This window comes from Oncorhynchus nerka, linkage group LG12, assembly GCF_034236695.1.
Source record: "Oncorhynchus nerka isolate Pitt River linkage group LG12, Oner_Uvic_2.0, whole genome shotgun sequence".
Lineage (NCBI taxonomy): Eukaryota > Metazoa > Chordata > Actinopteri > Salmoniformes > Salmonidae > Oncorhynchus > Oncorhynchus nerka.
Window position 1 is genome coordinate 76,577,602 of NC_088407.1, and position 12,786 is coordinate 76,590,387.

The 12,786-nt window shown below is 44.1% G+C and overlaps 1 protein-coding gene across 2 annotated transcripts in view; it reads right to left on the reverse strand.

The window, feature by feature from the left end:
* Positions 1 to 1,638: 1,638 nt before the first annotated feature.
* Positions 1,639 to 12,786, reverse strand: part of LOC115138729 (alpha-(1,6)-fucosyltransferase-like) — a 177,964-nt gene continuing 166,816 nt past the window's right edge. For both annotated transcript variants that reach the window (XM_065025806.1, XM_065025805.1), the window contains 4 exons: positions 10,829 to 11,075; positions 6,024 to 6,200; positions 4,819 to 4,969; positions 1,639 to 4,621 (listed from right to left, as the gene is read on the reverse strand). In XM_065025806.1, the coding sequence (XP_064881878.1) occupies positions 4,292 to 4,621; positions 4,819 to 4,969; positions 6,024 to 6,200; positions 10,829 to 11,075 (905 nt within the window). In that variant the 3' untranslated portion in view covers positions 1,639 to 4,291. The remainder of the gene's footprint in view (positions 4,622 to 4,818; positions 4,970 to 6,023; positions 6,201 to 10,828; positions 11,076 to 12,786) is intronic.

Genomic DNA, 12,786 nt, shown 5'->3' on the forward strand with positions numbered 1-12,786 from the left:
CTGACAGAGGCTTCATGTTCCAACTACCAAAATGCCCTAGGTGGTACATGCACTGTACATGAACACTTGAACATAGGAGTCAAATTGCTACTACCATGGATATATTGCATCCGCCTCACATAATATGATAGCCTGCAGGGCCTTTAGAAGGAACATCGATCTCAAATTGGAATCAGCCTGGTTGTTCTATTTGCTGTGTGAGATAGCTAGGTGTGTGGGCATACTGCAGACAGAGGGAGCATACCAGCTGCCAGTCTGGCCACATGTCTCATTAACATTGGTGTCATAGTTCTCTGAAACACACACAGGGGCATCACCAAGTTTATCACTGACCAAGACAGAGAAGAACAAATTAATCAAGAAGAGAATGAGAAAATAAAGCTGCCAGATTGTCTCTGTTTCTCCCTTCTTTCTGTGAGAGAGAACAGCTCTGTGGTGGTTAATTAGCAGAATAATTGAGCAAAGAGACTGTTTAAATGTGAGTTTAAGACACGCTGCTCACTCATCATGTCTCTCTGTGGGGTTTAATTAAAGTAACCTTCTCGTGGCCTCTGGCTTTTCTTTAAAAAAAATAAGAGAACGGAAGCTAACTCTCTCTGGTAAATACCTATGGGGGAGGGGGGGGGGGGGAGTGAGCGCTGGGGGGCGGTTGATGGAGAGAGACAGGGTGAGGATGGAGAGAGAGAGATCTCTTCTTTTGTTTGGTCATTCTGGGACTGTCACTGAAGACCTAATTTGCTTTTGCTTGTTGACAGAAAAGAGCAACGATTACCTCTCTCTCTCTCTCTCTCTCTCTCTCTCTCACTCTCTTTCTCTGTCTGGATACACACGTACACAGACAAATTACCACTCACACAAAGCTTCACAGGTTCACCAATAGTCTGTCAAAAGGCAGTTTGACAGTGTAGCTGGTAATGACACGTTCTAAATGTATTTGAATAACACATTGTTCTTAAAGTAAACACAAGGAATGGCGCCGGAGGGGATGGCTGCCATTTTACGTGACCAGCTGTGCTCCAAGTCATAGACTGTTCTCTCTGCTACCGCACGGCAAGCGGTACAGGAGCGCCAAGTCTACGACCAAAAGGCTCCTTGACAGCTTCTACCCCCAAGCTATGACTGCTAAACAATGAATCAAATGGCTATCGGACTATTACATTGACCCCCCCCATTTGTTTTGTACACTGCTGCTACTCACTGTTTATTATCTAGTCATAGTCACTTCACCCCTACCTACATGTACAAAAGACCTCAACTAACCTGTACCCTCCACACTGACTCGGTACCGGTACCCCCTGTTTATGGCCTCGTTATTGCTATGTTATTGTGTACAGTATTATGCATGTACAGTATTCTTTTATAATTTTTTACTTTAGTTTATTTGGTAAATATTTTTTAAACTCTTTCTTGAACTGCACTGTTGGTTAAAGGGTTTGTAAGTAAGCATTTCACTGTAAGGTCTACACCTGTTGAATTCGGCGCGTGTGACAAATTAAGTTTGATTTATTTTTAACGTGGCTGCAATAATCAAGGAGGTACAATGTGTGTGAGCATCAGTACAACTACTCTGAACAACAAGGCATTTGAGTGGATTGTGGGTACAGACACACAGAGACACAAACAAGTTGAGCCGATCAGTTGATTTCATCTGATTTTATTCAAAGACAATGCCCAGCAACTTCAATATTAGCATTGCTTCATGGTGGACATCATTATCTTCATCAATTGTTTTTTCATTATTTGTTGATAATCATTGTTCGTAATCATTTAAAATGTAGATTTTCCTCACTTTTCGTTCTTCTGTTTTCCTTTAGAATTCAATAATATTAAAAAAGTTTTAAAAAATGACATTAAGAACAGAACATGAGTAAGACGTAGTTAAGTGAGTCCGGACTGGAGTGTACAGTATTCTGCATGTAGTATTCTGTGTGGTGTATTCTGCAAGTACAATATTCTGCAAGTACAATATTCTGCATGCAGTATTCTGCATGTACAGTATTCTGCATGTACTGAATTATGCATGTAGTATTCTGCATATGTTGTATTTCGCATGCACAGTATTTTGCATGTAGTATTCTGCATGTAGTATTCTGCATGTACAGTATTCTGCATGTACAGTATTCTGCATGTAGTATTCTGCATGTAGTATTCTGCATGTAGTATTCTGCATATACAGAATTCTGCATGTACAGTATTCTGCATGTAGTATTCTGCATGTAGTATTCTGCATGTAGTATTCTGCATATACAGAATTCTGCATGTACAGTATTCTGCATGTAGTATTCTGCATGTAGTATTCTGCATGTAGTATTCTGCATATACAGAATTCTGCATGTACAGTATTCTGCATATGTTGTATTCTGCATGTACAGTATCTGTATGGCAAGGCCTGAGTCCTTATGGCTCTGACGTCACTTTGACACTCTAACAGAGACACTTGGTGAGAAGACGTACAGAAGCCATTTTCCTTTGTAGGCACCATATTTGGACTCACAACACACACACACTCATACACTCGCATGCTCACACAGGAGCATGCTCTCACACACACACCAACAACAAATATTAAAATATTAAAATCACTTATCCAAAAGCACAATGTGGAGGGGAAAAATTCATAGCAGGTGGAAAAGAAAAGATGCATAAGTTGGGGTAAATTGAAATGGAGTGTGTGAAGAAAGGAGTGAAAGGAGGAGAGGAATGAGAGGCAGGAAGGAAAGAAGGAAGGAAGAAAACATTTGGCTACAACAAGAATGGGAGGTCGATGCAGTCCACAAGAAGAGAAGAGAACAGAGAAGAGAACAGAGACGAGAACAGAGACGAGAACAGAGAATAGAACAGAGACGAGAACAGAGACGAGAACAGAGAATAGAACAGAGACGAGAACAGAGAAGAGAACAGAGACGAGAACAGAGAAGAGAACAGAGACGAGAACAGAGAATAGAACAGAGACGAGAACAGAGACGAGAACAGAGACGAGAACAGAGACGAGAACAGAACAGAGAATAGAACAGAGAAGAGAAACAAAGATAACAGTGAAGAGAACAGAGAAGAGAACAGAGACGAGAACAGAGAAGAGAAACAAAGATAACAGTGAAGAGAACAGAGAATAGAACAGAGACGAGAACAGAGACGAGAACAGAGAAGAGAACAGAGATAACAGAGAAGAGAAGAGAGAAGAGAAGAGAGAAGAGAACAGAGAAGAGAACAGAGACGAGAACAGAGAAGAGAACAGAGAAGAGAACAGAGAAGAGAGACGAGAACAGAGACGAGAACAGAGACAGAGAACAGAGACGAGAACAGAGAAGAGAACAGAGACGAGAACAGAGAAGAGAACAGAGAAGAGAACAGAGAAGAGAACAGAGAAGAGAACAGCACAGGAGGAGAGGAGAAAGTCAAGAGTTTGTCTGTTGGTTCTTGTAGTTCACAATTGGTTCTCTTTATAATTCTTTGTTTCAGTCATCATTCTGAGGTTTCTCAGTTATTTCAATTATTATTTAAATAAAGAGCTGCGATTGGACGATCCCTTCATCATTCCACCGGAGTGCTATCCTTCGTGTATTTCTTCTTGTCGTTCATTCATTCGTTCATTGTTGTCTTATTAACCATCCTGATGGAGGGATCCACTGGAGGGTCCTAGTCCCCGAGGGTGAGGAGTATGTCAGATACCCTGTAGATACTCCTCTGTCACTCACGCACGCGCACACATGCAAGCAAGCATGGTGTTCACACACGCAAACCCTTCCACCGACAAACACCACCACTCGTTCAAAGTGCTTTCCTCCTCGTCCCCTCTACCGGGCTGAGGGTCTCTCTCCTCTCATAAGTGAGCAGTGTGCGTCTGTATCTCAGTCTGTATCTCGGTTCTGTATCTCAGTCTGCATCTCAGTCTGCATCTCAGTCTGCGCCTCAGTCTGCAACTCAGTCTGCATCTCAGTCTGTCTCTCAGTCTGCATCTCAGTCTGCATCTCAGTCTGTCTCTCAGTCTGTATCTCAGTCGGCATATCAGTCGGCATATCAGTCGGCACCTCAGTCTGCATCTCAGTCTGCATCTCAGTCTGTATCTCAGTCTGCATCTCAGTCTGTACCTCAGTCTGCATCTCAGTCTGCTCTCAGTCTGCATCTCAGTATGTCTCTCAGTCTGCATCTCAGTCTGTCTCTCAGTCTGTATCTCAGTCGGCATATCAGTCGGCATATCAGTCGGCACCTCAGTCTGTATCTCAGTCTGCATCTCAGTCTGCATCTCAGTCTGCATCTCAGTCTGCATCTCAGTCTGCATCTCAGTCTCTCTCTACTGATTCAGCATCTTGTCTGCCTCGGGGTACGTAGGATACTTGATGGTCTCGATCTTCTCCTTCACCTTGTAGGACGGGTAGAGGCCGGTACGGCCCGTCTTGCGGTTGATGCCCTTGGAGTTTCCGTCCCAGTGGTTCCCCGCCACCCCGATCAGGTCGCCGGGCTCCAGGGGGATGTCGTCGGGGCTGCGGGGCTGGTGGGCGTACACGGCTAGCTGGTTGTGGGCGTTCTGGCCACCAAAGTAGTAGATGTCATCCAGGGAGTGGAAGTGAGACGAGGCGTCCGGATGGAGGGTCTGCATGATCTCATATGCCACACGACACACCTGGAGGAACACAACAATCATGACAATTTATAGGTCTGAATACCAGGGAATTCTATCACCTCTGTTATTTATATATTCTGCATGAAAACCTGCAGGGCCACATAGGTTATAGTAGGGTCCTTAATGATCCCTGATCAGTGGGAGACAGGAAAAACAGTGGATGAGAGTGGAAGAGAAGGTGAGAGGTTAAAGGTCACCTGTGAGGAGAAGGTGCAGACCAGGAAGTTGGTCTGTGACAGGAAGTGAATGTCCAGGATGACTCCTCTCAGTGAATTCTCAGTGTAGCGGTTATGTAGCCCCGCAGACCACGAGATGGAGTTATCACTGATGAACTCATAGTCTGGGTACCTGAGACACACACAGACCGAGGCAGTCAGATATAGACTGCCTAAAGTATCATACAGATATCAACGTGAATAAGGCAACGTGAGAGTTGTAATTTGTTCCTGTGTCCTTAGTACTTTATCATAACACTAAACTGATATTGACACACATCAAATATAGCTTTCCGTCATACACACAAACATATCCACAATACATGTCCATGTTAGTCATTTAGCAGACACTCTTATCCAGAGCCACTTCATCTTAAGATAGTTAGCTGAGACAACTTCATATCTCAGTCATAGTCAGTACATTTATAACATAAGACCTTCCTGCAGACGCACACACACTGCCAGTGGCGCACACACACACACACACACACACACACACACACACACACACACACACACACACACACACACACACACTGCCAGTGGCACACACACACACACACACACCAGTGGCACACACACACACACTGCCAGTGGCACACACACACACACACACACCAGTGGCACACACACACACACACACACACTGCCAGTGGCACACACACACACACACACACACACACACACACACACACACACACACACAAACACCACACACACACACACACTGCCAGTGGCACACACACACTGCCAGTGGCACACACACACACACACACACACACACACACACACACACACACACACACACACACACACACACACACACACACACACACACCCAGTGGCACACACACACACTGCCAGTGGCACACCACACACACACACACACACACACACACAGTGGCACACACACACACACTGCCAGTGGCACACACGCACACACACTGCCAGTGGCGCACACACACACACTGCCAGTGGCACACACACACACACACACACACACTGCCAGTGGCACACACACACACACACACACACACACACACACACACAGAGCCAGTGGCGCACACACACGCACACACTGCCAGTGGCACACACACACACTGCCAGTGACACACACACACACTGCCAGTGACACACACACAGTGACACACACACACACACACACACACGCAGCCAGGCATTCGTACTTAGCCTTGGCCTCCTTTAGCAGTGCGGGGTCGTCGGTGGCCAGGTAGACTCTCTTCTTGTTCACCAGCATGCGTCTAGCCAGATGTTGGAAGTGGTCTTCTACATGAACCATGTACTCCTCTATAGGGTGGAAGGCTGCCTCTGTCCCCACTTTATCTGTCCGCCGCACATGGACCCTACAGGAGAGGACACACAAAGGAGATGGGTCAGAGGACTTGGGTTAGGAGAGTGTGTGTGTGTGTGTGTGTGTGTGTGTGTGTGTGTGTGTGAATCAGAGCGCTCGTCTCCTAAAGTGATGGATGGTAGATAGAGTGGGTTGTGTGGAGAGTGGCTGGAGCATCCCTCCCTCCCTCCCTTCCTCCCTCTTTTTCTTCATCTCTCTCTGTCTGACTCTCTCCCTCTCTTTATACAGGTCTCTGTCTCTCTCACACTCACATTCACATTGTTAAGAGAAGTGCAGGTCTTTGGAGATCATCTGCCTATTCAGCCCTTTCAACTGGTCTCTCAGTTCACACCAGTCTATCTACAGGCCCTATAGATCTCAGGCATCAAAGACTTGGTCCCAATGCTCTTAAACGTCTCCCTCAGTTCAGAATATTGGCATGTAGCCATAGCCTTCTGCACAGTAGGGGTACATGTATTTCCACTCCTTATAGTTTGTTACTTCCTGAGAAGGTCTGAGAAGAGATTCTACTGCTCACTACAAACCACGGAGACAGACAACCCAGCACTTCACAACATTCTACCTGCACCCTCCCTCCCTCCCTCCCTCCCTCCTCCCTCCCTCCCTCCCACAACATAAAGGGAAAAGAGCTGCTTTAATATTTCAATCGCATCACTCAGTGGAGATAGAGAGAGATGAAGAGTATGTGGTGTGTGTGTGTGTGTATGCTTGTGTGTGCAGGTGTTTCCCTTGGGAGAGAGAGAAGTATATAGAAAGAGAAATAGATAAAGAGAGGGACAAAAAAGAACGGTGTACATACAGGGCATTCTGAAAGTATTCAGACCCCTTGACTTTTTCCAAAATTTTGTTACATTACAGCATTATTCTAAAATGGATTAAATAGTTTTTTCCCCTCACCAATCTACACTCAATACCCATAATGACAAAGCAAAAACTGTTTTATATACATTTTTGCAAATGTATTAAAAATACAAAACTGAAATATCACATTAACATAACTATTCAGACCCTTTATTCAGTACTTTGTTGAAGCACCTTTGGCAATGATTACAGCCTCGAGACTTCTTGGGTATAACGCTACAAGATTGATACGCCTATATTTGGGGTTTCTCCCATTCTTCTCTGCAGATCCTTTCAAGCTCTGTCAGGTTGAATGGGGAGCGTTGCTGCACAGCTATTTTCAGGTCTCTCCAGAGATGTTCAATCGGGTTAAAGTCCAGGCTCTGGCTGGGCTCTCAAGGACATTCAGAGACTTGTCCTGAAGGCACTCCTGCATTTTCTTGGCTGTGTGCTTAGGGTCGTTGTCCTGTTGGAAGGTGAACCTTCGCCCCAGTCTGAGGTCCTTAGCGCTCTGGAGCAGGTTTTCATGAAGGTGTCTATGTAATTTGCTCCATTCACCTTTCCCTCCATCCTGACTAGTCTCCCAGTCCCTGCCACTGAAAAACATGATGCTGCCACCACCATGCTTCCCTGTAGGGATGGTGCCACCATGCTTCACTGTAGGGATGGTGCCACCATGCTTCCCTGTAGGGATGGTGCCACCATGCTTCCCTGTAGGGATGGTGCCACCATGCTTCCCTGTAGGGATGGTGCCACCATGCTTCCTGTAGGGATGGTGCCACCATGCTTCACTGTAGGGATGGTGCCACCATGCTTCCTGTAGGGATGGTGCCACCATGCTTCCCTGTAGGGATGGTGCCACCATGCTTCCCTGTAGGGATGGTGCCACCATGCTTCACTGTAGGGATGGTGCCACCATGCTTCACTGTAGGGATGGTGCCACCATGCTTCCCTGTAGGGATGGTGCCACCATGCTTCCCTGTAGGGATGGTGCCACCATGCTTCCCTGTAGGGATGGTGCCACCATGCTTCCCTGTAGGGATGGTGCCACCATGCTTCACTGTAGGGATGGTGCCACCATGCTTCACTGTAGGGATGGTGCCACCATGCTTCACTGTAGGGATGGTGCCACGTTTCCTCCAGATGTGATGCTTGGCATTCAGGCCAAAGAGTTCAATCTTGGTTTCATCAGACCAGAGAATCTTGTTCCCCATAGTCTGAGAGTCCTTTAGGTGCCTTTTGGCAAACTCCAAGCGGGCTGTCATGTGCCTTTTACTGAGGAGTGGCGTCTGGCCACTCTACCATAAAGGCCTGATTGTTGGAGTGCTGCAGAGATGGTTGTCCTTCTGGAAGTTTCTCCCATCTCCACAGAGAAACTCTGTCAGAGTGACCATCGGCTTCCTTGTCACCTCCCTGATCAAGGCCCTTCTCCCCCGACTGCTCAGTTTGGCCTGGCCGCCAGCTCTAGAAAGAGTCTCGATTCCAAACTTTTTCCATTTACAAATGATGGAGGTCACTGTGTTCTTGGAGACTGTGATCTGTGCCTCGACACCATCCTGTCTCTGAGCTCTACGACCTCATTGCTTGGTCTCTGACATACACTGTCCAATTAATTACATTTACCACAGGTGGACTCCAATCAAGTTGTAGAAACATCTCAAGGATGATCAATAGAAGCAGGTTGCACCTGAGCTCAATTTCGAGTCTCATAGCAAAGGGTCTGAATACTTATGTAAATAAGCTATTTCAGTTTTTCTTTTTTTTTACATTTGCAAAAAATTCTCAAAAGCTGTTTTCACTTTGTCATTATGGGGTATTGTGTGTAGATTGATGAGGAAAACAATTAATTTAATCAATTTTAGTAAAAGGCTATCATGCAACAAAATGTTGAAAAAGGAAAGGGGTCTGAATACTTTCAGAATGCACTGTATGTGTGCTCATGCATGTGTGTGGTAGAGTCCTGCATCGGGTTGGATACCCACGGTTCCCCGTGGGTGAGCCGCAAAAAATGGGTCGTCTTGCGGTTCAGAACAATTACAATGCGGGTCGGTAACATTTCAAATCAAGATTCAACACTTTTTAACAACCAAGGAGCTTGTTGTGTTGCATTGAGTTGTGAATTGTATTCTGTCAGTGGGGAGGCAGACATAAGGCTACTAGCCACGCACGCATTTAGAGTGTAGAGCTGGGAACTGCCTCTTACTGTATTCATGTGGTGTTTATGTTCCCTCTCCACACATGAGAATATATGACGCGTTGCCAAGTTTACTTTCCCTGGATAGTCTAGCTCATGCAAAAACGGCTGACGTAGGCCTAGAAATAAAAAGAAAGGCTATGGTAAGGAAATAGGCTACAACATCACCGTGAAAACAGTTCGGAAGGACAACAACGTGGTAGATGGATACACAGCCGGCACAAAGAACAAGCAGCCTATTTGTTTTTGATTATTCCGTTAATTAGACTATTAAATAAATATATCCTATTTCTAAGCCTATATTTAGATTCTGGGAATGGTGTATTTAAATTTGAATTAGGCCTAAACTCTTTGATTATCTAAACGATATTGAATGTATCGTTTTGTCAGCTATAGGCTTAATTATGTAAGAAGGCTATTTTTTTTGTTTTAATTCATTTGATTTAACCTTTATTTAACTAGACAAGTCAGTGAAGAACAAATTCTTATTTACAATGATGGACTACCAAAAGGCAAAAGATCTCCTGCGGGGACGGGGCTGGGATTAAAAATACAAAATATAGGACAAAACACAACACTACATAAAGAGAGACCTAAGACAACAACACCCATCACAACAAGAGAGACAACACAACACTACATAAAGAGAGACCTAAGACAACAACACCCATCACAACAAGAGAGACAACACAACACTACATAAAGAGAGACCTAAGACAACAACACCCATCACAACAAGAGAGACAACACAACACTACACAAAGAGAGACCTAAGACAACAACACCCATCACAACAAGAGAGACAACACAACACTACATAAAGAGAATAAAAATAATAATAGTAATACCTAAATAATAGAATAACAACACCCATCACAACAAGAGAGACAACACAACACTACACAAAGAGAGACCTAAGACAACAACACCCATCACAACAAGAGAGACAACACAACACTACACAAAGAGAGACCTAAGACAACAACACCCATCACAACAAGAGAATAATAAATAGTAATAATAGAAAACACAACACTAATAATAAAGAGAGACCTAAGACAACAACACCCATCACAACAAGAGAGAAAACACAACACTACATAAAGAGAGACCTAAGACAACAACACCCATCACAACAAGAGAGAAAACACAACACTACATAAAGAGAGACCTAAGATAGTAATAAAAATAATATTAGTAATAATAATAATACTAATAGTGGTAATAATAATGATAGTAATACAAATTATAATAGTAATACTATTAGTAGTAGTAGTAATAATAATAATAATAATACTAATAGAAGTAATAGGAATAATAATAATAATAACCTAATAATAGTAAAAAAGCCTAATATCCTGGAGTCATAAACACAATTAATTAATAATTTATGTTATATGCCTGCTAACGGATCTGCTTTCGGAACAATTTTACGTGCGAAGATTGGGTTGGTGGGGTTGTGGACAGAAATCTGTCCTGATCTCGGGTATTGGGTGGGGCTGGAGTGATGTGGCCGACGTGGGGCGGGTGCGGCGCCAAAAAACAAATCTGTGTAGCACTCTAGTGTGTGTATTGCGTCCACCTACCCTATGATGGGGTGGCTGAAGCCCAGTTTGGCGGTGGTATCCTGGATCTCTTTCTCCAGCCAGGCCTGGGGCCGGATCAGATACTTGACCAACTGAGACACCCACCACACGGACGGGTCTCCATGGAGCCGGTGGAGGCGCTGGGCCAGGTCCTCTGGGATAGCCAGGGGCAGGTAGGGGGGGCGGGGGTGGAGACTGTCAACGATGGGTAACTCTACCACCTGGATGTCTCTGTCGTTAGCCTCACCTGGGGGGGAGAGAGGTAGAGAGGGAGGGTAATAAAGAGTGTAAGGGAAGGTAGAGAGGGAGAGGGAAAGAGACAGATGGAGAGAGTGAGAGAAAGAGAGAGAGAAAGAGATTGGGCGGGGAAGACAGACAGAGAGAGGGGGGGGACAGAGAGAGAGGGGGTTGGGGGAGAGAGACAGAGAGAGAGAGAGGGAGAGAGAGAGGGGGGCAGGGAAGACAGACAGAGAGAGACATTGTACATTGTTACGACACTGTATATATACATAATATGACATTTGCAATGTCTTTATTGTTTTGAAACTTCTATATGTTTAATGTTTTACTGTTAATGTTTATTGTGTTGTTATTATTTTTGTATTTAATTTTGTATTATTATTTACTACCATTTTATATTATTATTTGCTATCATTTATAATTTTGTTACAATGTATATTGTATACATTGTTGCTTTGGCAATATTGACACAATGTTTTTCATGCCAATAAAGCAGCTTGAATTTGAATTTGAATTTGAGAGAGAGAGAGAGAGAGAGAGAGAGAGAGAGAGAGAGAGAGAGAGAGAGAGAAGAGAGAAAGAGAGAAAGAGAGGGATGGGGAGACAGAGGAGAGAGACAGAGAGAGAGAGAGAGAGAGAGAGAGAGCGGGATGAGGGAGACAGAGAGAGAGAGAGTTGGTGGGGCAGAGAGAGAGAGGGGGAGACAGAGATAGAGGGGATGGGGAGACAGAGAGGGGTGGGAGTGGGGGAGACAGCGAGAAAGAGAGAGAGATACTGTAGGTAGTGGTAGAGTAGGACTGAATTGAATTGATATCAATTCTCAACTCCTGAGCCTCCAGCATGGTGTTTTGATGCATGTAGCAGTAAAGATGCACTGAGTAGCATAGTGAGGTATGAGGAGCTTGTCATAACAGCAGAACACAGGGAGAAGAAGTGTTCCACTTCCACACAATGTGGAGATTTACAATATTAACACAATTAAAATAATAATTATTAATATTTTCAACGGGACAACATTAACAACAATAATCAAGGGTAAAATAAGGGTTTCAAATTTGGGGAAATGACACTAATGGTTTCATATTTTTTACATTTTGTCAGGAAATGCAGCTCTGTCTCGGCTTCTGCTGTGGTTCTATCCATCTCTCCTCTCTCAGTTCAGTTGGCATGGAAACACATGTTTACATTGCCAAAGCAAGTGAAATAGATAATAAATAATACAAATTAACAGTAAACATTACACTCACAAAAGTTCCAAAATAATAAACACATTTCAAATGTCATATGTGGAAATAGTTCCAAGTCCAAAAGGGAAAATAAATAACCATAAATATAGGTTGTATTTACTATTTACTGGTCAGACTGTCACGTTCTGACCTTGGTTCTTTTGTTACGTCTTTGTTTTAGTATGGTCAGGCGTGAGTTGGGTGGGTTGTCTATGTTAGTTTTTCTATGATTTGATATTTCTGTGTTTGGCCTGGTATGGTTCTCAATCAGAGGCAGCTGTCAATCGTTGTCCCTGAATGAGAACCATATTTAGGGAGCCTGTTTTCCTTTGTGTTTCATGGGTGATTATTTCTGTTTTCTGTTGTGTGTCTGCACCAGCCAGAACTGTTTTTGGTCATTTCTCTTTTTTATTTTGTTATTTCCGTGTTCATTCTAATAAATATGGACACATACCACGCTGCTCCTTGGTCCTCACCTTCTTCCACCAACAA